General features: G+C 41.4%; 1 protein-coding gene across 1 annotated transcript in view; it reads right to left on the bottom strand.

The window, feature by feature from the left end:
• Positions 1-25426, bottom strand: part of EDARADD (EDAR associated death domain) — a 66241-nt gene that overhangs the window by 21076 nt on the left and 19739 nt on the right. Inside the window, exon 4 of the mRNA XM_040968106.1 lies at positions 23354-23412. Within this exon, the coding sequence (XP_040824040.1) occupies positions 23354-23412 (59 nt within the window). The remainder of the gene's footprint in view (positions 1-23353; positions 23413-25426) is intronic.

Here is a 25426-nt window from a genome sequence, read left to right on the forward strand (position 1 = left end):
GGCCATTTGGGGAATGAATGAGTAAATCAAAGAGAGATCTCTTTCTTTCTCTGTCACTCTGCGTTACAAATAATTAGGTAACAATTTTTTTTCAATTTACATAAAATCTTACAGAATGGAAGTACAGGAAATCCGGAGCAACTTTCAAGATGTTTTCAAACCCTTCATTTTGGTAGGAGTTGGGTATCATGGCATTGTTAGCCCATTAGCAGCATTCACCTGCAGTTTGACCATCCTTTCTCCTTCTTTCAAAAAGAATCCATTCCAACTAGCAATTATGCCTGACTGTAAGGCTAACAAGGTCTTTAAACTATTCGTGAGGATGCAGAAATTTCCTTACATCTGAGTTTTTACAAGTACTCTAGCTTTATAGGGTTCTCTCTGAAACATTATTTTTGATAGTAAAGTTTAGTGTTTATGGAAAACATTTGTGTGGCTTCATGAACTTTTGGAGAAAAAGGAGGTAAGAAGATTTAATCTAGACACAGTGATTTTTTTTTTCTGGCAGTATCAGTTTAAATGAGCAGTCTACTGCATTGTATGAATTGCAAAATTACTATCACAGGATGATCTTTTAAACCAACAACAAAAAGAAATCCTGCCCTAATGCTATGTAAATAGATAGAATCATTTCAGGCTCAAAACTGCTCTCACTACCTTCCTTGAGCTGCAATGCCAGCTATCAAAAAGTGAAAACAAAAATAAGACAAATATTAAAAATTAATAAAAGTATTGGTGACAAGGCAAAGCTATCAGAACCTGTGAACACTGTTGGTGGGAATGTTAAACGGTGCAGTTGTGAAAAACAGAAGGAGGTGTCGTCAAAAATTGAAAATAGAATTGCCACACAATCCAAGAATTACACTTTTGAGTATATATCCAAGAAAATTGAATTCCAGGTCTTGAAAATGTATTTATAATCCATATTAACAGCAGGATGATTCATAAAAACTGCAAAGTGGAAGTAGCACAAGTGCCCATTAATGGTTGGATGGGTTTTTTAAATGTGGTATATTATAACATACAATAGAGTATTATTCAGCCTAAAAAAGAAGAAATTTTGACACATGTCACAACCTGGATGAACCCTAAGGGCATTATATGAAGTAAAATAAGCCAGTCACAGAAGGACAAATACTGTCTAATCACTCGTAGGAGAGACCCAGAGCAGCCAAATTTATAGAGAAAGGAGAATGGTGGAGGGGAAACGAGGGGTTGTTTAACGGGGATAGGGTTTCAGTTTGGGAAGACGAGAAAGTTTCATGAATGGATAGTAGTGCTGATTGTACAACACTGTGAATGTACCGAATGTCACTGAACTGTGTTCTTAAAAACCGAAGACAGAAAACTATGTGTGCTTTTTGTCACAATTAAGAAAAAGCATGTTTTAGAGACTGCTGGGCAACAGGAAGATGCTGAACTCTTGTGTAGTTGTGAAGCTGGGTGAGAGGACACTGAAGGAAGCATGTGGAAACATTGCATGAGTACCATTCTCAAGTGGGGAACAGGGGGACATATGTTAGGAATTCATAAATCATATAGGAATGTTTTTAGATAATTTGTCTAACTTCCCTAAAGTGTGATATTCATTTTTCTCAACCCTAGCTGGAGAGATTCTCATTTAATTGATGTGGTGTGAGGTCTGGACATGGTTGCTTTTCAAAAATCACCTTAAGAAAATCTCATGCACTGCAAGGTTGAATGTTTTATATCTTCAAGGAGGGTAAAGAAAACTCTCATTTGAAAAACCTTCTCATTGCTAACAGGAGGGAATTACCTTATATTAAGGCAAAATGTGTTAAGTGCTGCCAAGAATTTTTTGAGCAAAGAGACAGCTGGCTAAGTGACAGAATTCTGCATTCGGTTGGTTTGTAAAGTGATTGTGGGGCCCCGTTTCTGTTCAGGGAGCTGAAAGCTCCAGATGACGAAGACCAGCTAAAGATTTACACCTGAGAGTTGACACCAAGGCCCTGCTCTCAGCTCCCAGTTGAAGGTGCAGGTCACGTGCAGATGGATTACCATGAACAAAGACACTGACAGCCTGACAGGAAAGTTCTGTTAAACCCAATGTATGGGAGGCCATTGAGTTAGACGAAGCTCTTGGACTAGGTCCCAACAAAACTACCCAAAATGCAAGAACCATTCACGTGAAGCTTCCGTGTCATCAAACTGGAACCTAAGGTGTTCACCGGTAAGACCTGACCTTTTGAGGAATCAACAGCAAAATGATAGCCATGTCTCCAGATCGGCTGATTTTTTGGAAGAAAAAGTTAGGAGATTCACGGTCACCAATCAAAAGGGGTCCAGTCAACCTGGGCTTTAATCCACGCTAAGAAAGTAACCTGAGGTAAACCACTGCTAACCAAGTGATTCTTTTTTTTCTTTGGTACAATGCTGTTTCCTTGCTCCAATGAAGCTGCCTTACAAAAATGACTATTGTGCCATACCCAGAGGAGCTGCTACTACCTGATTTGTTAGCCACTAATAAAAACCAATCCCATCTTTAAAACGCAATCTGTTGAAATTTCAGGTTTTGGCAGTACGTCTGATACCCAGGGGCCAGCTGTCTGTGAAACACACTCCTCAGGACCGTCTCGTTTGAACTTTAAGCATTTATGCTCTGCTAATTAATAAAAAGCTTATCTTCATTATTTTGCAGACTAAGCACAAGATAACTGCATGATTCATCTGATATGATCTAACTCTTGTTGGAAACCACCATGAAGACCCAACCATTTTGCCACTGCTCACCTGATGGCGGTAACCTTAATTAGCTTCTTTGGGAGAACAGCAAATGTTAAGTCTGATTGCTGATTTAAGAAAATACTTTAATAAGTGGGCTTGAAATTATGAGTTTTAAATATCTGGGAGTGAGGTGGGTATTTGGCAAGCAGTTAAGATGCTTGACATGCTCACATCCCATGTTAGAGTGCCGGTGTTCAAGTCCCAACTCTGCTTCCAATTCCAGCTCCCCACTAATGTACACACTGGAAAGCAGCAGGTGATGATCCACATACTAGGATCCCTGCCATGCATGTGGGAAACCCAAATGCAATTCAGAGATTCTGGTGTTGTCTTGGACCAGCCCTGGCTGTTGCAGACATTATGAGGAATGAACCAGTAGATGGAAGATCTTTGCCCCATCTACCTGCTCTTTAAAAAAAAAAAACAAAAACAAAAACAAAACATGATGGTATCTTTGGAACAGCACTTCTGTTTTAGTCTGGATTTTGACTGTTCAAAACTTTCTTGTGTCACATGGCCAGTGATAAGAATTCCCAAGACAGACCCAGGATCTGGGTAACTGCTCTGAATATATTAATTACCCCCTGTCTTAATATTAGGACTAGACTATGAATCTCTGGTTGGGTTTCTCCAAAAAGCCAATTCATATTTAGCTCTTTTTCAGTAAGTATACTTTCTATTGAAGAATACATATAGAAACACAGCTCCACTCATTTGAAAGTATATCCAGAAACTGGCTTTCTGAGATGGATCAAATTCAGGAAACATTTATTGAGCACTGGGTGGTGTAAGAGACCATTCTAAGACCTGGGATATAGAGACCAAAGAAAATGTGTTGCCTCAAAATTATAACCCAGTAGTGTAACAAAGGTACGAACATAATTTTGGTATCACAAGGAATATTGTGTTATAAAGACAAAACAAGAAAGGTTGATGAAAAGGTGGGTAAGAATTCAAGTGAGACCTCAGGGAGCAGCGAGAGCTTCACTGGGGATGAAAGAGCTAAATACAGAACAATGAGAACTTGGAGCAAACGCTTCAGTGCTTTGCAAGGATGAGAGCAAACCTGTGGGCTTGTGGAGTACGGTTAGTTCTTTCTTCAGTGAGCTTTCTATCCAATTACAAGGCAGACCCATGACTTCTGGAGTTGAAGTGAGGGTCAAAGACTTTCCTGCAACTTTGACGCCGGGCATGTTCGGGTGTAATTTCATACCTCTGCTATGGTTTCAAAGATGAAAGATAAATGGGTTTTCCCTGTGTGTATGAAGTACAGTTGATTGTTGTTCGGAACTATCACAAGGTATTTCGCAGGAGATTATGGTTTGTACATGAAAATACAAGTAGACCATGTAGATATGAATGTTAGTGAGTGAGGGAGTCCTGCTTACATCTATTGCATTCACAAGCTCAGGACATACTACACAAGTGATGAAGAGCACAGACCCATTGAATTGTGAGAGGAAGTACATGAATAAACTCCTCAGTTCAGTCTTAAATTCCCCTGCAGTACATAACTATCTGCTAACTGGAGAGACCATTTGGTTTCATTTGGTTTCAAGTGTCAAAATATGACATGTTTACTGAGCCAAATGTCATTAACATTTTGCAATGACATTCTAATACTTCTATTTCAAAAACACATAAAAGTTACAAAAAGTACAAAAAAAAAAACCTCAAAATTATACTGTTTTAGAAAAAAGGATAAAAAGGGAGCAAAATCTTTCTTTCTCAATCCTGTCATCCCCCAGAGGTCCTTGCTACAATCTGATTTCTTTTTTTTTTATTATTAAAGATTTATTTTATTGCAAAGTCAGATACACAGAGAGGAGGAGAGAGAGAGGAAGATCTTCCATCCGATGATTCACTCCCCAAGTGACCGCAACGGCCAGAGCTGCACTGATCCAAAGCCGGGAGCCAGGAGCCAGGAGCTCTTCCGGGTCTCCCACACGGGTGCAGGGTCCCAAGGCCATTCTCAACTGCTTTTCCAGGCCACAAGCAGGGAGCTGGATGGGAAGCAGGTTTGCTGGGATTAGAACCAGCATGCATATGGGATCCCGGCATATTCAAGGCATATTCCGGCATATTTAGCTGCTAGGCCACCGCGCTGGGCCCACAATCTGATTTCTTAATGATAGTCATACTGACAACATACAGGGAGAGATTTTTCAGCTGAAATCATATTGGTCTATAACTTGCGTTATGTTTAACAGTATATCATGGATATTTTTTAATGCCACTGGTCTCTTTATGTTTCAATATTACACAGTTATGGGGTGAGCACTGTGTGTACTTGTTATGCATTCCATGCATAACCATAGTGGAATACTGGTTCGAGGTCTATTCTCTGCTTCTGATCCAGCTCCCTGTTAATGCAGCTGGGAAGGTAGTAGCAGATAGTCCAAGTGCTTGGGTCCTGCAATCCACATGGGACACCTGGATGGAGCTCTTGACTTCAGTCTGCCCCGGCCCTGGTTCCTGTGGGCATTTGGGGAATCAGTGGATAGAAAATTTCTTTCTCTCCCCACTGTCTTTCAAATAAATATTTAAAAATATTACACAGCATCCATGTATCATTTTATTCAACCTGTTCCTACCAATGGGCATGGATGTTATCTGCAACTCTACCTCATATGCCACAAAATATATCTTGCATTCTGTTATGATTTCTGAGATTGCTAGAATAATGAGTAACAGAGTCTGCCAAATAACAGAAGTGTGCTATCAGTTTGCACTCTCACACACTGTAGACTGAGGTTGGGTAGTATGAATTTGAAATGCAATGAAGAGATTACATTTGATTATTTTTACTAACAATCTGAAACAAAGGATGCAGGCTGTCTTGGTTTATTCAGGTCAGGCGTTTGGCAAGGGAAGTTTCACAAAGAATCAGTAAGGGTGTCAACAGCATGTTGGGGATCAGACTGAGCCAGCAGGAGGCCCGAGGGACGCTGGAGGCCTGGGACTCAAGGTCTACAGCAACATTAGTGTCTCTTCACAGGCTATGAGTGCTAATAGAGAGAGGACAGTACTGATAGCTAAACGTGCCTGCAAAGGGAGAGAGGGAAGAAACAAGGCGAGGCTGGCGTCAGAGTGGGCATCTTCAGAATCTGGGGCCAAGGGTTTGTTCTCAGCAATAACGGGATCCCAGGCTGATCATTCCCATGGGTGGCATGACACAAAGGGTAAAAGGGGTGTTTCAAGATCCCAGACCAGGGAGAGTAAGATAAACAGTGGAAGGTGGGACCTGTTTGGAGCAAAATTGTCTAGGATCATTAAAGACAGAGAAAGGAAGAGAGAATGTCTATTGTTTTAAAGACACCTAATCAAGTTTATCTGGTATTACTCGGCCATTTTTAACTTCTAGTGGTGAGTTTAACTGTTCTGTTGTGGCACTTTTTTTGACTCCTTCCTATAATGAAAGAGCAGGTCCATGAGCTCTTGTGCAAATACATCACCAAAAGCAGAGTGGGTGGGAGGGGGCAGTGTGCCTGTGGTCACAGGACAGATGATTTCCACTCCAGGGGGACTGGCCCTCAGATTCCTGCTCCCTCTCAAGAACACTCAGTGTCAAGAATCCTTTCCTGGCCTGGTTCAAGAAAGTCCAGTATACTTGGACAGGCAGTTAGGTACTACAACTGAAGGGAGCTCTCTGCTCAGAGCTAAAGATGCCAGTTGTAAGCCCTAGGAAAGGCTTTTCTAGTTGTACCTGGTAGAACTGGCTCCTCACTATCTAAACTTCAAGTAAGGGTGGAGTAAAGAATTACCAAGTAAAGAAGAACTGAGTTTCCTTTAGAGCGCGCGCGCACACACACACACACACACACACACACACACACACACACTGAAGCACTCACCAATCCATTAAACAGCTCTTGTTGGAGCTTGAAAAGATTGTTGTATATCAAGAGGAGCAGGCAGAGGCCTGCAGGACTGACTCACAGCAGATACCATCTATGGAGAGTGCTGGTTGGGGTCCATTCCCTGTTATTATAATGCACATAATTGCTTTGGATATGCAGATAGTCTGGCGAGCCAGAGGCTGCTGGATGGGATTTTGCCTGCTGTCTCTCAATTCAGGGTAAAGAAACAAACACCCCTCTCCATTTACCAACTACATCCCAGGGACATTTACTCCATTCTGTTCTGTCAGACTGATATTACCAAGATCTATGGCACAGCCAAAATATCCCTGGATTTAAGCAAGGTAAAAGGCCCCGGAGCAAACAGTAACAGCAATTGCTGCCAACTCAGAAATATTGTGCATTTGAGAACGGGACAGTGGGTGGTGCTGGGCGAGGCTCCAGAACTCTCACTGTCAGCTGTCTCAGGCAGCATTATCAGTAAAGCACAGAGTCCAGCATGATTTCCGAGGTTGCCTCCTGTTCTCAGTCCATCTTCTGTGTTATAACCGAATGTCACAAGCTGGGACTTCTAAAGAAAACAAGTGTATTTAAGCTCACAATTCTGGAGGCTGGGAAGTCAGAGATAGACGGGCCACCACTAGTGAGGTCCCCTCTCCCGGGCCCCACTGTGCTGTACACCATGACAGAAGGGCAGAAAGGGAAGTGAGCACACTCCAGAGGAAGCACGAGAGGCAGACACACTTTATAACTACCTGCTCTCCCTACAACTGGGCCACTCCCACGAGAACAGCATTAGTCCACTCACAAAGACAGTACCCATGGCTTAATCACCTCTTTTTTTTTTTTAACAACTTACTTATTTGAAAAGCAGAGTGATAGAAAAAGGCAGGGAGCGTAGAGGAGAGAGATGGAATGCTGGGATTCCATTTGTTGATTCACTCCCAAAATGTCTGCAATGGCCAGAGCTTATATCATTTATTTATCTGAAAGGCAGAGTGAAAGAGAGAAAAAGACCTTCCGTATGTCAGTTTAGTTCACAGATGGCTGCAGCAGTCTGCGCTGCTTCCTCTTTTAATAAGCATGTCACTGTCATTCTGGAAAAGTCATCGTTTCTCAGAAAGCATTTTGTATTCCTAGATTTCTGTTACAGTCAACATTTTAAAACAAATATTCAGGATTTTTCATATGAAAGGCATTGCGATTTGGCAAAAGATGAGTATGCACAGGGAGGAGAACCAACCAACCAAAAACACACCAGCACAAGCATGACCTCTACAGCCAGAAAGCAAAATGAATCAAGAGAACAGAGTGAGTTGGGGAAACTCCGGTATGCACTCAGAGGAGAATGTTAATAAGCAGAGTGTATGTTTTCGGGTTTCTACTAACTACTAGCCACCGATGTACACAATATCCCGGAAGCTAGGAGCTATGACTTACCCATCTTTCCACCGGTGAAATGCCTAAAAGGCATCATCTTCCGCCATCACTGTGCCAGCACCACCAACACCCGGGTACTGAAGCTGTTCTAGACTGAAGAGTGGCCCCCAAATCTCTATGTTAGAGCCCAGTACTCAGAATGTGGGCCTCTTTGGAACTAGCTAACCATTTAAAAACCATTCTACACATTCATTTTCATTGTGTATTGAAGGGCAGAGAGACAAAGTGAGAGAAAGAAACAGAGATTTCCCATCTGCTGGTTCACTCCTCAAATTCCTCCGATAGCCAAGGCTAAGCCAGGCTGAAGTCAGAATCCTGGAGCCCCATCTGTGTTTCCCACATGGGAAGGCAGAGACCTCCCCTGAACTGGACCTAGAGCCATCATCTGCTGCCTCAACTGTGCACTTTAGCAGGAAGTTGGAAAGAGAGTCGAGCAGCCAGGACTTGAACCAAGCACCTCGATATGGGATGTGGGCATCCCATGAGGGGGCTTACCCACTACACCAAATGTCTGCCCCAGGAAAAACAGTGTTTTTAGAGGTAAATGGTGAAAATGATGGCTTGAAGAAAGAGATCGAGGTGACACTTCTACAAGCTGTAGAATGCCAAAGGTTAGCAGCAAACCACTGGCAGAGAGGGGAGAGACAAGTGACAGCTTCTCCCTCACACCCACAGTAGTTGTCCACTCCTTGATTTTGGATATCCAGCCTTTGGAACTATGAGAGTAAATGCCTACTGTTTGAACCCGCCAGTTAGGGCGGCCTGAGCCACTAGCCCACGCATGGATGTTAATTGCTTTTGCAAGGGAAAGCAATTCTCTGAGAATGTTTTCCTTTCTTCAAAGTGAGAAAATCAGATCAAGAGATGTAACTCCTTTCTCCTCTAATGTCCTATAAGTCTACACAAAATCTGTATCAGCAGCAACCAACAGACAAAGAACAAACCCAAAAAAAGCCAATCATATCAGCATTCCCATTGTGTGTTCTTTGTACTACTAGGTCTAAGAGGTGGAAAAGGACATGGTATGTGTGCATCTGTGTGTGTGTGAGAGAGAGCGAGAGAATGAATGAATGAATGAATGAATGACTCTCCCCTTCCCTCTGCCCCAGCATTGCAACGGTCCTCCAGCACCTACATTGACTGCAGAGGTGGGGCTGGCTCCCCCATCAGCCCAACCAGGCTGCCTGATTTTTCCTTCAGCTCAGCAGGCCACACCTGATGGCAGGTAGGAGCAGCCCATACTTGTACGTATTGAACAAAGAGTTAATGCTCTGAACATGCCTGCTTTCCTCTATCTTGTACACACTTAGTCTAACATAGCCTCCTTCACTCTGACGGCACTGTATAAGCTCGGGCCCTTAAAGAAAAAAATCAATGTTTGGAGCCTTCATCTGATCACTGAAACCAGAACCTCTGAGGTATGAGGCTCAGGAACTGATATTTTATTAAAATTTCTCCTAGTAGCTCTAATACACAACCAGGGTTCCAAATCACTGGCCTAAGCAGAACATAGATGCATACTGACGGCTTTAGTAGTAAAAAAAATTTTAAATCTGCTTTCTCTCAACTACTGACAGCTGCTTTCCATATTTTTTTAACTCTGCCCTAAAAGGACTACCATTGCTGCCTATTGACCTGGCCGTATGATGCCAAGATGAAGTAGACTGGACCTCCACTCTGACCAGAGCAAATATTTGAAGCACCTGCATTATGCAAAGTGATATGTCAAGCTCATGGATTTCCTATACAAGGGCCCAAAGGGGAGAGTGGTAAGTAAGACAATGGGGAAAATGATGGGTAACAGGCACGTTTGTGATGTATCTTGCAACCACACTTAATGAAGGCTTGTATGAACATAAAAAGAAACTGGTCATAAATTTAACTTTTGGGGAGTAGGTGAATGTAACCCATGCCCATTCATTCTCCTACACAATGACTCCATATCTGGGAAGGGAGTGGGGTTATGTCAGAATCATTTCTGACATCAGAACCACTTTCTTTAAAGCATTAGCTGGGGGGTGGGGCAGGCAGGGTTTGAGCAGACCTGTGCTTGCTGTGCTGAAAGCTCAGAGCTCCTGCCACCAGGCCCTACTTCCTCCCCTCCACTCCACCTGCCACCATTCTCCATTACAGTTGGCAGCTACTGAGAGTCCAGCTAATGCCGCTCTTCACTCCACCTTCCCCATCAACAAGCTAACCCATGGGTGAGGGTCCTGAAAATTCCTCAACAAGCCAGTTTGAGGGTATGGGGTAAGCGCTCGCAGTCAGTGGCTTGAGTCTTGGCTTGAGTCTTTTGTTCTGCATATGCCTGTGTCTGGTAAGCTCAGCTCCCGTGTGGGTTTCTGGAGGGAGGAAGCTTGCCTTGCTTATCTTCTGCAAACCGCTGCGCTCATGCCATTGCTGGTACAGCAAGACAGACAACGCTACTTGATCTGGAGTGACTTCTGCTTTTACCACATCTGCTTTCATTGCTTTAACTTTTTCTGATTTTTTAAAGACTTATTTCACTTATTTTAGAAAGTAAGATATACAGAGAGGAGGAGAGACAGAGAAGACCTTCCGTTTGCTGATTCACTCCCCAGGCAGCCTCAACTGCTGTAGCTGAGCCAATCTGAAGCCAGGATCCTGGAGCTTCATCTGGAACTCCCATGCTGGTGCAGCGTCCCAAACCTTTGGGCTGTCCTTGACTGCTTTCCCAGGCCACAGGCAGGGAGCTGGATGGGAGTGGGGCCGCCTGGATTAAAACTGGCTCAAATGGGATCCTGGAGTATGAAAAGTAAGGACTTTAGACTCTCTGCCCTGGTATCTAGAATCCAGAACAGTTTATATCCAATTTCCTGTTTAAACTTGGCACTCTTCATTTTCCCTTGGTTGCTACAGCCCCTTGGAGAGTGAGCCAATGAATGTAACACCTTTGTCTTGTCTCCCTCTCTGTAAACTCTGACTTTCAATAAATCAAAACATATATATTTTTAAAAATTCATGCTTCATATGCAGCATTTCGATTTCTTTTCAAATTTAAGTGTTAACACCCTGTAAGCATCCTGATTTCTCATTCTCTGGCAGTTCATGCTCCAAACCTTGGACCTGCTAATTCTGAAAAGGTTCTTGGGGTATTCATCATATTGTGACAGCTCTGAGCTCCCAATGATCCAGTCAACATGGGATAAGAGTTCTGGAAGACGGAAAGATACAGAGGTCCCCGGACACACAGAACACATGTTCTCCCCTCCCCCTTGGCTCTTCTGGAAGTTTAACTTTTACACATTTCTTCATCTGTAATGTGGAGAAAACACTTTACCTCACAAGTACCAAAAATGGGCTTGCACACTTATAAAGGCTGCAACGAAGATTATGAATATACTAAAAATTTAATTATTACTTTGACTTTCTTCTCCTCTACCACCTCTTCCCCTGTGACCTCTTACCAATGTCAAAGGATCATTGCGATATATCATTTTCTACCTTGCTGTCTACCACAAGGCAAAAGGAAATCAACATGAAAATAACTACAGTCAGCCACAGTTTAGACATGGCTTGTGTATCTTGGAAGCATCTATGTCACTGAGGATTACTCTTCAGGGTAGAGGTATGGAGAGATGCTTTGAAACCTTCCAGAGGTGAGGTCTACAGAGGGGACCTTGGGTCACTGGAAATGTTCCCTCAAAAGGGCTAATGTGATCCCTTGGTAGTTCTCAAAAGAGGGTTGTTTAAACAGAAGTAAGTCTGGGGTCCAGCACTGTAGTGTGAAGGGTTAAGCTGCCACTTGCAATGCCAGCATCCCATATCAGAGCACCAGCTCGTGCACCAGCAGCTCCTCTGATCTAGTTCCCTGCTAGTATACCTGAGAAAGCAGTGGAAGACACCCCAAGTACTTCGGCCCTTGCTGAAAAATATGAAATAAACCAGGAAAAATATGAAATAAACCATAAAATGTTCATTAAAAATCAAAGAACTAAATAAATTAGGAAAACTCAATATTGTTAAGATTTTAGTTCCTCCAACTCATCTATGGATTCAATAAAATCTCAATCAAAATCCCAGCAGTTTGTGCACCTTAACAGACTGATTCTAAAGATAAAGACACTCTTAGACACACTCTTAATACCCTATGTTATTCCGTAATGGGGAGGGAGTGCAGAGAAATCTTCCATCTCCCTAAAATGTGTGAGGAAGACATGAAATACAACCTATCAGGGTCATATCTGGTAACTCGTAGACAACACACTCGAGTCAGCATTAGACAACAGTAAAGCTACAAAGGCATAAGTGGGGAATCTGAGCAATCCTGGCAGCCTCTTAATAGGAGGTCGTGCGCATGGAGCAAGGGGGGGACCCACAAAGTGGAGCAGGTGGACAGAAGGAGGCTTGTATCCCAACCCTGAAGACTCCCAGATCCTCACCAAGGACTATCAATACGAGCAACAAGGAATACATCCCAACTGCCAAGGAGACCACAGGGAATAGGAGTGCCTTCGGAGGCCGAGAACTCTGAGGTCACCCACCCCCATCTGGAGCTTCCACAGGGCATGGAAAAAGTCCAAACTCTGCCATGCCGTTCGGAACCAGCATCATCAGAACGACAACCAGGAGCCCTGAGCGGTCCGCAGACACAGAAGAATAATGAACTTCCTTCGGGACTAGGGAGGGGAGCTTTCTCTGGTCCTTGCCTGGTTCTGGCTCTGGGTCCCCACCCTCTCTCGCAATGACCATCAGGATCGATCCAGAAACCCCTCAAAACAAACAAACATACAAACCAACAAAAAACCTAGAATAGATAGAAAGACAACAACAGGAAAGCTTAGAATCAGACAGGAAATGGTCAGCATGGATTCACTCATGCCTCATTAGGTGGGACACAAAGATCAGTTATTCCTCACTGGGGTATTCAGGATTTCTCTGCACACCCCTCCTAAAAATGTTCTGCACCAAAACTGTTGACACATGTCTTGTTAGAGTTATAAGCCAGTTCAGACCACCCGAAAAACAACCAGGTTCAGCAAAATCATGCTTCAGCACTATAAACAGCTAAATACTAAAATGAAAATAGACACGGGACAGCAGAATAGTAATCTATAGCCATTTTAAGGTGTATAGAACCTGGTGGTATATAAACCAAAATTGAAATGTCTATGAAGAAGTCACAAGATGTGGTTAAGAACTTGCATTTTCCTTTTAACATATTGGTTAATCAATACCATGTCAATTGATACCATAACGTTGTAAATTGTTGCTGATGTTATGTTGGGGCTTTTAATTGATTGGGATGATACTCTGCTGGTTCTACCTTCAGACCAGAGATGGTCTCTCCAAGAAACCATTGAACTTACCAGGACAATAAGATGCTGGACTTTATGCTTGGTAAATAGTTCCAATGAAAGAATCTCAACTGAATTTGAACTGTGTAATGCAACAAGGTGGAGGAATCCACCATGGGGAGGGGTTGGTGGAGGAGTAGGGGAATCCCAGTGCCTATAACACTGTGTCACAGAATGCAATGTAATTAATAAAATTAAGGAAATTAAAAAAAAAAGACACTCTTAGAGAATCAACAGAGTTGAAGCAGCGAGGCTGCCTTCCCAGGAAATAGGAGCAGGCAGGCAGGCCAACAGCACAGGGACACCTGGAGACCTGTGGACACAGGGAAGCCACTGAGATAGTGGAGCAGTGTTGCAGTGAGTGACCAAATACCCCAGTGGTGGTGGGCGCGATCAGAGCTCCACGAGCAACCAGGTGGGAAGCAGAATTCACCAGGAGCTCTGGAGATGAACCCAGGCATAGAACTGCATCTCCTGCTGATTTGCTTGATTCAACCATGAGCAGAAGCAAAGTGACAGAGCCCAAGCAGGTGGGTACAAGAACAAGGAGTAATTTCACAGCTCAGACCCCCACCAATGTCACATAGGCACCACTTTGTGTACTAAGACAAAGGCTATTGGAGACTGGAGGAATAACTGCAATCTGCACATGTGCTGAACTAGGAGTGAGCTCATTTCTAGCTCAACATATTGCATTCTAGCTCAACATACTGCACTGGTCCCACAGAGAAAACAGTACCAATTTGGTATCCTAAAAGTTCCACCCAAGATAGGTCTGGGCAGCCCACAGCCCTAATGATCAGTAGGCTCAGACTGCCACCAAAGCCACAACAGGTGCCATTTTGTGAACTGTGGAAAAGCACTTTGGAGCTGAAGGAACAACAGTGAGCTGTACAGGTGCTGAGCTGAGAGAGAATTCAATTCCAGCTCAATCCACTGCACTGATCTCAAAGGGAAAATAGTGCTAACTTGGCATCCTACAGGTCCCACCCAAAATAGGTCCAGGTGACTTCCAACCTAATGGCCAATAGGTTCCCGCAAGAAAGACCAGCACCACTGACAACCCAGTAATTTAAGGCAGCTGGTGTCTTTGGTAGATAGCACTGCTTGAACCAGGAGTGGGATAAAGACTGTTTGAGCAAAGGTGCAACCACAGGAAGAATTATAGGGGGTGGAAAGTGGTGAGCCAGGAGTTGGGGCTATGGAGACTATGGTGAAAGACTAGCACAAGAGCATGGGACTGAAACTCCGTGGAGGGAGTGGCCAAAGTGACTGCAAACAGAGAACTGTGTAACAAACTAAAGCAGTAAAATCAACCTGTAGGCCAGTGGACAACATAGCTCAGAAACCAGCCCTAAGGAGAGGAATCTGCTAACCAGAATAGCAATGAACAAGAGCAAAAGAAGACACCTCCCCCACAAAGAGCAACAAAAGCCTTTACCAGCCGTAGAGTCAACTGAGGAAGTCTGAGGAAATGTGGGATAAAGAATTTTAAAAACTTTATAAAACTTCTTAACAACATCGAGAAGCACATACAGGAATTCAAGGAATTTAAGGAATATGTCACACAGGAAATAGCAACACTGAAACAAAATCGAATCAAATTATTAGAAATAAAGGATACAATGGGGCAAATTAAAAATTCAGTGTAAGGCCTCAATAACAGAATAAGTGAGGCAGAAGAAAGAATCACAGAATTGGAAGATAATTCCTGCAATAAGGGGGATAAAATCAAAAGGCTGGAAGAGAAACTGAGTTAAGCAAAAAAAAGTATTCAAGAATTAAGGGACACTATCAAAATAAGAGTTCTGGGAGTTCTAGAAGGCACAGAAAGAGAATCTGGGTTTTAAAAATGTATTCAATGAAATAATAAAGGAAAACTTCCCTAATCTGGAGAAAGAATTTAGAAACAAAATACAGGAGGTGTACAGAATTCCCAATAGATTTGACCAAAAGTGATTTTCACCATGACACAGGATAATCAAGCTTTCTTCAGTTAAATACAAGGAAAAGATCCTTAAATATGTATGAGGAAGAAAATCAATTAACATATAGAGGAACCCCAATCAGTTTCACTGCTGACCTCTCAAAGGAAACTCTACAGGCCAGAAGAGAATGGAGTGACATAGTCCAGATTCTAAAAGGAAAAAATTTGTCAGCCCAGAATAATGTACCCAGCAAAGCTTTCTTTTATCTTTGAAAATGAAAGAAAATTCTTCCATAGTAAAGAAAAGCTCAAAAAAGTTGCCTCTTCCAAGTTTGCCCAACAAATGATATTTAAATATGTTCTACTGACAGAGTAAAGGAATAGCATCTACCCAATCCAAAGACAAATGTGGGAAAGGTCTCACTATAATAATAACAGAAGACTAAGTCAAACAATGAACAACACATTGCTAAAATGACAGGACTAAGTTACTACTGACTGATAGCAACAATGACTGTAAATGGCTTAAACGCATCAATCCAACATAATAGATTAGCCATTAGAAAACCCATCTAACTGTTGCCTACAAGGAGATACAAAGATAAGCAGAAACTGAAAGGATGAAAAAAGATATTCCAGGATAATGAAAAAGAAAATGAGCTGGTGTGGCCATTCTTGTATCAGATATTATATTAAGAGATGATAAAGGACATAATGATCAAAGAATCCATTCGGCAAGAAGAGATCACCTAATAGTTTCTTATGATGTTTTCTTTTTTATTTCTAATTTTACTTGGTTTTTCTCTCTTGTTCTGCTTTGCTAGACTGGCTAAAAGTTTGTTTTGTTCATCTTTTTAAAAAATGGCTCTTTCTTGTTGCAATTTGTAGTTTTTAAAATTTCAATTCCATTTATTTTTGCAGTGGTTTTTATCATTTCTTGCTTCCTGTTTATTTTTTCTTTTCTAATAAGTCCTTGAGATGCATTGTTAGGTAATTTATTTGCGATAATTCTATTTTCTGCAAGCACTTGATGTTATAAAAAAAATGTCCCTCTCAATAATGTTTTTGCTACATCTCATGAGTTTTCATATCTTTAAAATTTTCATTTCTTACATTTTATTTTATTAATTTCTTCAGTGACACATTGCTCATTCTGTAGCATGTTATTTAACTTCGTGTTGTTATAAATTTTCTACTTTCTTCCTGTTGTTGATTTTGTTTTATGGCTTTTCATTTAAGGGGATGTATAGTAACTGTGTAATGGAGAATGTCATGTCCAGATATGAAGACACAATGCAGTATGCATCTCTACTCCCAACTCAAAGATGGACTCCTAATGAAACTGTTAAATATGTTTTGACAATAGGATGCTACAGTCTGCCCTTGTCCATATCTACAATGTCAAGATAAACTTACATAGCAGAATGATGCACTTGCGACTGTTTATGAGGAACTATACTCTTATGAATAATATAGGGAAAATGAATGAGCAGGAGGGGATCTGGGAAGGAGGTCAAGGAAATCCCAGAGCCTATGGAACTGTATCATAAAAATAACTTTAAGAAAAAGAAGTAGAAGGCAAAACAAAAAATAAAATTTCATGCAAAGACTCAAGAGGCATAATGGCTGATTAAAAAAAGGAAAATTTGAATACTGATTCCACCCAATTTCAAGACATAAGTAATATAAAGGTACAGTGATTAAGATAGCGAAGGACTGCCAAAAACTACACAAACAGATCAATACAACAAAATAAAAAGCCTGCAAACAGATCCACAGAAATACAATCAACTGATCTTTGACAAAAGATCAAAGACACTAAATCTTCAAGATTTTTTTCCCAGTTGCTGGAACCACTGGACTTCCAGATGCACCAAAAAAAAAAAAAAAAAAAAAAAAAAAACCCAAAAAAACCAAAACAAAAGGAGAGAAAGAAACAGACCTTACACCTTAATTGATAACAGGTCTACATATGAAATGCAGAACTATAAAATTCTTAGAAGGTAAAACAGGGATATACATAGAAACATACAGGTTATGCTAATGACTTCCAGGATGAAAAAACAAAATCACAATATATTAAAAAAAAGAATTGATAGGGGCTGGCATAACAGGTGAAACATCCACCTGAAGGATGGCATCCCATGTGGATGCTGATTAGAGTCTGGGCTACTCCACCCTCATCCAGCTCTGTGCTAATGTTGCCTGGAAAACAGCAGAGGATGGTTCAAAGCCTTGAGACCCTATACCCTCATGGGAGACTCAGAAGAGGTTCCTGGCTCCTGGCTTCGGATAGGCTCACCTCTGGCCATTGCAGCCATTTGGGTAGTGAACAAGTTGGTGGAAGATATTTGTCTCTCCATAAAATTTTTATTTATTTTTATTGGAAAGTCAGATTCACAGAAAGAAGGAGAGACAGAGAGGAAGACCTTCCATTCACTGGTTCACACCCCAAGAGGCCGCAATAGAGCTGAGCTGATCCAAAGTCCAGAGCCAGGAGCTTCTTCCATGTCTCCCATGAGGGTGCAGGGTGCTAAGGCTTTGGGCCATCCCCTGCTGATTTCCCAGGCCATAAGCAGGGAGCTAGATGGGAAGTGGAACAACTGGGATATGAACCAGTGCCCATGTGGTGTCCCAGGCATGCAAGGCGAAGATTTAGACACTAGGCTACTGCACTGAGTCCCTCTTGTAAATCTGATCTGCCTTTCCAACAAAAATTAAACCAATCTTAGAACAAAACAAAAAAAATGATAATTTGCCAACTAGATAGTTCTCAGGATGGAAGAGGACATGAAGTTTGCGCTGATCCAGACCATGCGTTTACTTTTCCTTTGTCCAGGTAAGTTGCTATTCTGGTTTTGAAGCGGTTCTGCCATAGATCCCATCACCAAGTAGGATCACTAAGCCTTCCCTTCCCTTTTGTTTCAGGGCTTGTCAAACATTCAGTTTTCCCCTTCTCTCGAAATGGGTTGCTATTATATAATTCTCATTCCAATTTTCTTATGGGTTGAATCACATCTCTGACACATACACATTGCTTCTTAAACCCTAAGAAGCAATAAGAATGTGACTCTTTGTTGAAAATAGAGTCCTTGTACAGATAATCAGGTTACCTCTAAATAGGGTCACTAGAGTGGGCACTAAATCAATATAACAGGAGTCTTTATGATAAGGGAAGATTTGGACACAGAGATGGATTCTCATGTATGAAGACTTGGAGAAGAAATTCCTGCAGATGGCATTTAGCCTAGAGGCATCGACCAGTGAAGATACCTGTGTCTCACATCTCAGTAGCTGGGTTCAATTCCCAGCTCCATCTTCCGTGTACAGCTTCTTGCTAATGCAGACCTTGAGAGAACACAGCAGTGATGGCTAACTAATTGGGTCTCACACCCACATGGGAGACAAGGACTGAGTTCCCAGTTGCTAGCTTCCAGCTGGCCTAACTCCAGCTGTTGCAAGCATCTGGGGAGTGAAGCAAGAGATGGGAGTGCTGGTGTTCTCTCTCGCCCCAGCCACACTCCCTTCTCCAGCGTCTTTTCTGACACCATTCCACCCACAGACTTTCAAACACATATCCTAGAAGCATCATGCTGCCAGTGACCACAAAAGCAGAATGACCAGGAAGAAATTGGATGGCAAGATCCAAGAGCAAATTGGCTAATATACTTATTAAATATTAAATTTAAACAATAGCATATCAAATATAAACTTACTTGCAAAGTGTTTATAATTATGCATATAAATTGTCTAAGAAGACATCAAAGTGACAAAATAGTTACATTAAAGTGGTGGAATTAGGGGCCTCACATGATGGTTCAATGGCTAAATCCTCACACTGCAAGCATCAGGATCCCATATGGACACTGAGTCACATCCCAGCTGCTCCACTTCCCATCCAGCTCCCTGCCTGTGGCCTGGAAAAGTCGTAGAGGATGGCCCAAAGCCTTAGCACCCTGCACCCGTGTGGGAGACCTGGGGGAGGCTCCTGGCTCTGGGCTTTGTAGCAGCTCAGCTCTGGCTGTTGTGGTCATTTGGGAAGAGAACCAACAGAAGAAAGATCTTTCTTTTATTCTTTCTGTAAATTTGATCTGTTTTTCCAATAAAGATAAGTAAGTCATTAAAAAAAAGTGGTGGAATTGTGGATACGTTTTTCTATTTTTCTACATCATAAATTTTATTTGTGTGATTACGTTGGATAAACATCTTCTTTTAGAAAACTTTGAGATTTAGAAAAAAAAAACTTCAGAAGAAGTCAGAGTTTCCACATACCCTATATTTATCTTACATTTGAATGATGCTTTTGTCACGACTAAATGAGCCATTCAACTAAGATGATTGCTAAAAGAAACTGCTTTTGTCAACCCAAAAACAACAAAAAGGAAAATCTTATTCTATGTATTTCTTAAAAAAAGATTTATTTTATTTTTATTCGAAAGGCAGATATACAGAGAGGAGAGACAGAGAGGAAGAGCTTCCATTTGTTGATTCATTCCCCATGCAGCTGTAATGGCCAGAGTTGCGCCAATCTGAAGCCAGGAACACTGAACCTGTTCTGGGTCTCCCACACAGGTGCAAGGTCCCAAAGCCTTGGGCCATTCTTGACTTTCCCAAGCCACAAGAAGGGAGCTGGATAGGAAGCAGGGCTGCCAGGATTGCACCCACGTGGGATCCCAGCATGTGCAAGGTGAGGACTTTAGCCACTAGACTACCGCACTGGACCTTTTCTATGTTTTTCTAACTCCAATTGACATCCTAATATTTGGCATTTCCCATATTTTTAGTATTACTTCAGATTCTTTTGGGAATGGATTCTTGGCTACAAAGTGGAATAAATTTTGCTTTCTCCTGATTTGCCATATGCTTGTTTACGTAATTAAAGTAGTTAAAGCCGCACTCCTTGACAACAGTCATGGGAAATGGCCTCTTAATGTAAGCATCATGGAAAACCGTTTAAACATATGAACCATGCCCACATGCTAGAAACTAATTTTGTGTGCACTGCTTTGTCAATGGATTTGTAAGTGCTCCCTGGAGCCTCCTCTTCCTCATCCCATCCCACTTTTTTTTTTTTTTTTGTCTAATACCCAGTCCAAAACTGGTCACTCAGCATATATTCATTTAACATTGCTTACAGCAAATTGTAGGATTAGGTATAGCTCTAGAAGAGGGAGTATTTATCTTAAATGACTGATAAAGTAGAGAATCTTCTATAAAATTTTGCCTGAGCCACACTTTCATTTCTGACACTAGGATGCCACAACCTTCCTCCTGTGCGTGAGTCAAAAAAAAAGCAGCTGCTGAAATTCAGCTGTGGGTATGAAATTTAGTTTTGAAATGGCAAAAGTCACTAAAAAACTAAAATATTTCAAATAATATATTTCCAACTTTCTTTTAATGTCAACTGAAGAAACTAGTGTAAGGTTTTGTGGGTTCTTTTTCTTCTCACTTTCTTAAATAGACCATCCCTAACGAGTTTTCTTTGTTCTAGGTGCCAAGTTGGTCTCAAAGAATCCTTCTGAGTATCTAGCAGTTAGAACAAATCCGATAGAGTGTACCAATAAATAATCAACTGAGGTTGCTGGCTTACAGACCTGCATTTTACAGAAATATAAGATGTTCTGTTTTAAAATAGAACTTTAAAAATCTCAGTAAGTCTCCTTTTTGTAACTGATAAATCTAATTCCATTTTTTCAGGAAGTCTTTACTATAATACTTAAATTGAGAAAAATGCTGAACATTGTCCTAACATACATTTTATCCCTAATACTTTTTGCCTGTTTGTTCAGCCTTTATTCCTTCATTTATTTTGAATTAATCAATTTATTTATTTTTATGATGCAGTTCCAAAGGCTCAGGGATTTCCCTTCCCCAAATCAATAATTTTCCCTATTTTATTACATAAAATACATTTTGTTACAATAACATAGTCCTTCACAAATCAATCATAAATCCATCATTCTGCTATTTAGGTATATCTTGATATTGTAGGTATGGACAATGGCAAAGTCCAGCATCCTATTGTCAAGATACATTTAATAGTTTCATTAGGAGTCCATTTTTGATCTGCAAGTAGAGATGCAGACTACATCTCATACGATAGTCTCTATTACACAGTTCCTCTAGATGACTATATGCACCTGCATATTTACCTATACATCAACTGATTTTGTATTTTGCATGAAGGTTGCCCTATATCAGAGAGAACATACGATATTTGTCCTTTTGAGATTGAGTGATTTCACTGAGCTTAATGGTGTCTAGTTGGGACTATTTTGTTGCAAATGGTATAATTTCATTCTTTTTAATGGCTGAGTAGTATTCCATGGAGCAGAGTTACCACAGCTTCTTCATTCACTCCTCTTTTGACAGGTATCTGGGTTGTTCCTATGTCTTTGCTATTGTAGATTGTGCTGCTGTAACTACTGGATTACAGCTCTGTTTCTCATATGGAGTGTTCATTTTCTTTGGATATACTCCCAGAAGTAGGATAGCTGGGTCATACGGTAGGTCAATTTTCAGTTCTCTTAGCACTCTCCATAGTGACTTTCTGCACCACATGGCAGACCCAGAGGAAAAAGGGTCTCAAGGCTTTGAGCCATCTTCTGCTGCTTTCCAGGCCATAAGTAGGAAGCTGAATTGGAGGTCAAGCATCCAGAACATGTACCAGAAACCGTATGGGATCACAGAGCTTGCAAAAAGAGGATTGGTCAAGTGAGCCACTGTGCCAGGCTTATGGAGTAAAACTTTGTTAAAGATGTTAAGGATTCCAAGAAAAGAGAAGTTTATTGGGACAAGCATCATTGTGGCATATCAGATGAAGCCTTGGCCTGAAGTGCTGACAATCCAGCTCCCTGCTAATGACCCTGCGAAAACAGCAGAAGATGGTCTAAGGCCTTGGACTCCTGCCATCCACATGAAACCCGGGAGAAGTTCCTCGCTTCTGGCTTTGGACTGGCCCAGCCCCAGCCTCTATGGCCATTTGGAGAGTGAACCAGTGCATGGAAACTCTCTCTCTACCCATCTACTCTTTCTCAAATAGACAAATAAACAAAAGTTTATACTTTCAGTTCATTAAAATATTTCCATTTAGTCATTGCAGAAGTCAACAATGATGAGGTTCACAGAATATCTGATATTCAAAATCATGACTGAACATCTGTTCCACCCCCACCCAAACAAAATCACCGTTGACATTTTCAAGAGAGGTATGCCTTACCATAACTAGCTATTTCATCAACCATGTCTAACTGCTTTATTATTAAAGGTTGACTACAGACCGATGTTTTCAAAATAAGACTAAACAAAACTTGTTAAAAACTAATTTGAGATGGTGGCAGGAACAGGTACCAACCAGCCAAAATTGAGACAACACTTGCTTTTCCTGAGTTGGTTAAAGCTTGACAAACAGTTGAGCAGATGCAATGTAGTGCACAGTGTTGCTAATGGGCTCTGAGAGAGTGAGCAGAAATGGACTGGACAATACAAGAAGTCATTGGAAGCACAGCGTGACCCGAAAAAAGATTCTGAAAGGATGGACATCAAAAGATGAACAGTGGAATAATAGGTTTGGTGGGGGTAGTTTTTTGCACAGTCTGATCTATAAAAATGGTAAAGCTTTTATAATAAAACACAACAAACATTTGGTTTTTGGGTAAAGGTAATAAAAACATTTAAAAGTTCAACTTGTGATATCTGAAAAAAGCAAAAGTTTTACAAACCACCAGAGAAACATGTATGGCCCAGTTCTGTTGCATTTTAAAACAAATTTTTCTCTACCCTGTTTCAGCATCAAAAAGGCCATAAATTACACAGGAGAGAATATGACCTTCTAACTAGCATTGATTTTTCTGGTCTTAGTCAACAAATGAATATGTCAAACAATGGAGTAGAGCTGTAACACTTTTTAGAAGGACTTAATTACAAAATTATTTTCAAATTTATTTTAATACCTAGAAATCCTGCATTTTCACTCTTTTAACCTGTATAAGATGATCTATAAATATTGTGTTGGTGGATTATCATGGGCCTAATACTCAACAAACAATTGGAATCATTCTTACCTGATGCTGCTCATCAGAGCTTGGCGGGCAGTTCAGAAGAACTGTATTACACTCCTCAGCTAGAGAATGAAAAGAAAACACACAAATTTGATAAAGAAAACACATCTTATGGAGTCAGACCTAAAATTTAGGCAGCCTGGACACCCAGTAAAATCTGGAGGGACTTGGACTGCCAAACCACTCTTTGGGAAGATAAAGTCCTCTAGCTGAGCCAAGTTTCTGATTCAGGAAAAAGCAAAATCCTGCTTAGCTTTGAGTGTAAGGTTTCAATTTCAAACCAACCAACCATATCCAGTTCTCATGTAAAGGGACCGAGGGACACCCAACCCTTTTGATTCTACAAAGTTTGCCTCCACAGCCCCTGGCTATTCACTCTGTTCCCAAGTTGTCTATGATCTTATACTGTGTGCACTGTCCTACACTGGGATGTGAATGTAGGTGACTCAAAAGCTGCTACTGATTTCTTCACTCCAGTGTAACTGGATGTCACATGTTTGACTGTTACCCTAAGATAATGGGATTCCTCCCTCAATCCCATTATATCTGGGTCTGGCATGCGGTATAGCATGTATTTAATGTAAGTACTGAATTCACTTTTAAGTCTATAAATTAGTTTCCTTATGAATCCATATGGTTTTTCTCCTGCTAAAAACAAATGGGAAAATGACTATAAGCATCTAATAATGCTAGTAATTGTATTAGAGATGCTAAAGAAAAACGTTAGCTGACGTTACATTGCTATATGATTGCATGCTAATGCTGGAGTACTCTTTAAAACTCCTGATCATGCATCATTCACATGTAAGATGATGTATTAATTTGCAGATAAAATATTATGCACTTAGTCATACTAGCTACCATGGATAAAGATAAGGGGGCCCAAGATATGGTTTTCCAGCCATGATATTTGTAAACACATCAGAAATTTAAAAGAAAGTTAAAGCTTTGGAAAAAACAGATTTTAGGAGAAAGCCAATATACTGTAATTGTAATACCCAGCTGCTAAGTAACAATCTTTTTCTTTCAAAACAGGAAATCACATTCAAGGGTGATAAAAGAAAGATCTTAAGATAGATTGTACCGGACTGCACTGCCAGGGCACTGCAGCATGGTCTTTTTGAGAGCCTTACTCTTCAGTCACTCTGTGTGAAAACTTCTAACAACCTTCACTCTATTTTGTTTTTTCCCACATCTTTGGCTATTTCCTTCCATCTCTGCCTGCTTGTAAAAGTATGCCAAGTACTGTCCTAGGTTCTTCTGCTGAATTATTAGTAACTGAGAGGTAGATGGTAACCTTGCCCTAACCCCACTGCCCATCTGAGGGGTGGAGACCCTGAGACCTACAGCCACCTGCTGAAGCCACTCAGCTGCTGGGCTGAAGTTAGTCCTCGTAGCTTTTTAGGCAGGCTCCAAAGCTGAGGCACACAGATTTATGGGCTCTGTTTGAGATCCACCAAATCCACACAGTCTGCATTTTCTTTCTTCCTTTCTTTCCTTTTTATTGGAAAGTCAAATCCACAGAAAGAAGGGGACAGAGAAAGATTCTCTGTCAGCTGGCCCACTTCTCAAGTGGCCACAATGGCCAGGGCTGAGCCGTTCTGAAGCCAGAAGCCTCCGTTCCGATGCCAGAAGCCTCCTCCGGGTCTCTCATGCGGGTGCATGATCCCATGGATTTGGGCCAAACCCCACTGCCTTCCCAGGTCACAAGCAGGAAGCTGAATGGGAAGTGGGGTAGCTGGGACATGAACCAGCGCTTACATGGGATCCTGGAGTATGCAAAGCAAGGATTTAGCCACTGGGTCACCATGCTGGGTTCAAAGTCTACATTCTCATCAAGCTCTCCTGCTGATTCTTCATTGCACACCAAAATCTAAGAATGACTACCCAGGACTGCCTCTGATGTATCCATTGCCTGATTTGCCCCTCCCCACTCCTGCTGAAATTGTCTCTGACTGAAGAACTTGGGAGACTTGAGGCCATTCGTGGAGAGAGCACAACAGAAGAGAGCTTAGCAGAAACCGCTCCTGGTGCTGCCAGGATCTGGACTTAATCCTGGTCTTGGTCTATCATCCC

The sequence above is a fragment of the Ochotona curzoniae genome, unplaced genomic scaffold (genome assembly GCF_017591425.1).
Source record: "Ochotona curzoniae isolate NIBS_2020 unplaced genomic scaffold, NIBS_Ocur_1.0 scaffold_4683, whole genome shotgun sequence".
In the NCBI taxonomy this organism is placed as follows: domain Eukaryota; kingdom Metazoa; phylum Chordata; class Mammalia; order Lagomorpha; family Ochotonidae; genus Ochotona; species Ochotona curzoniae.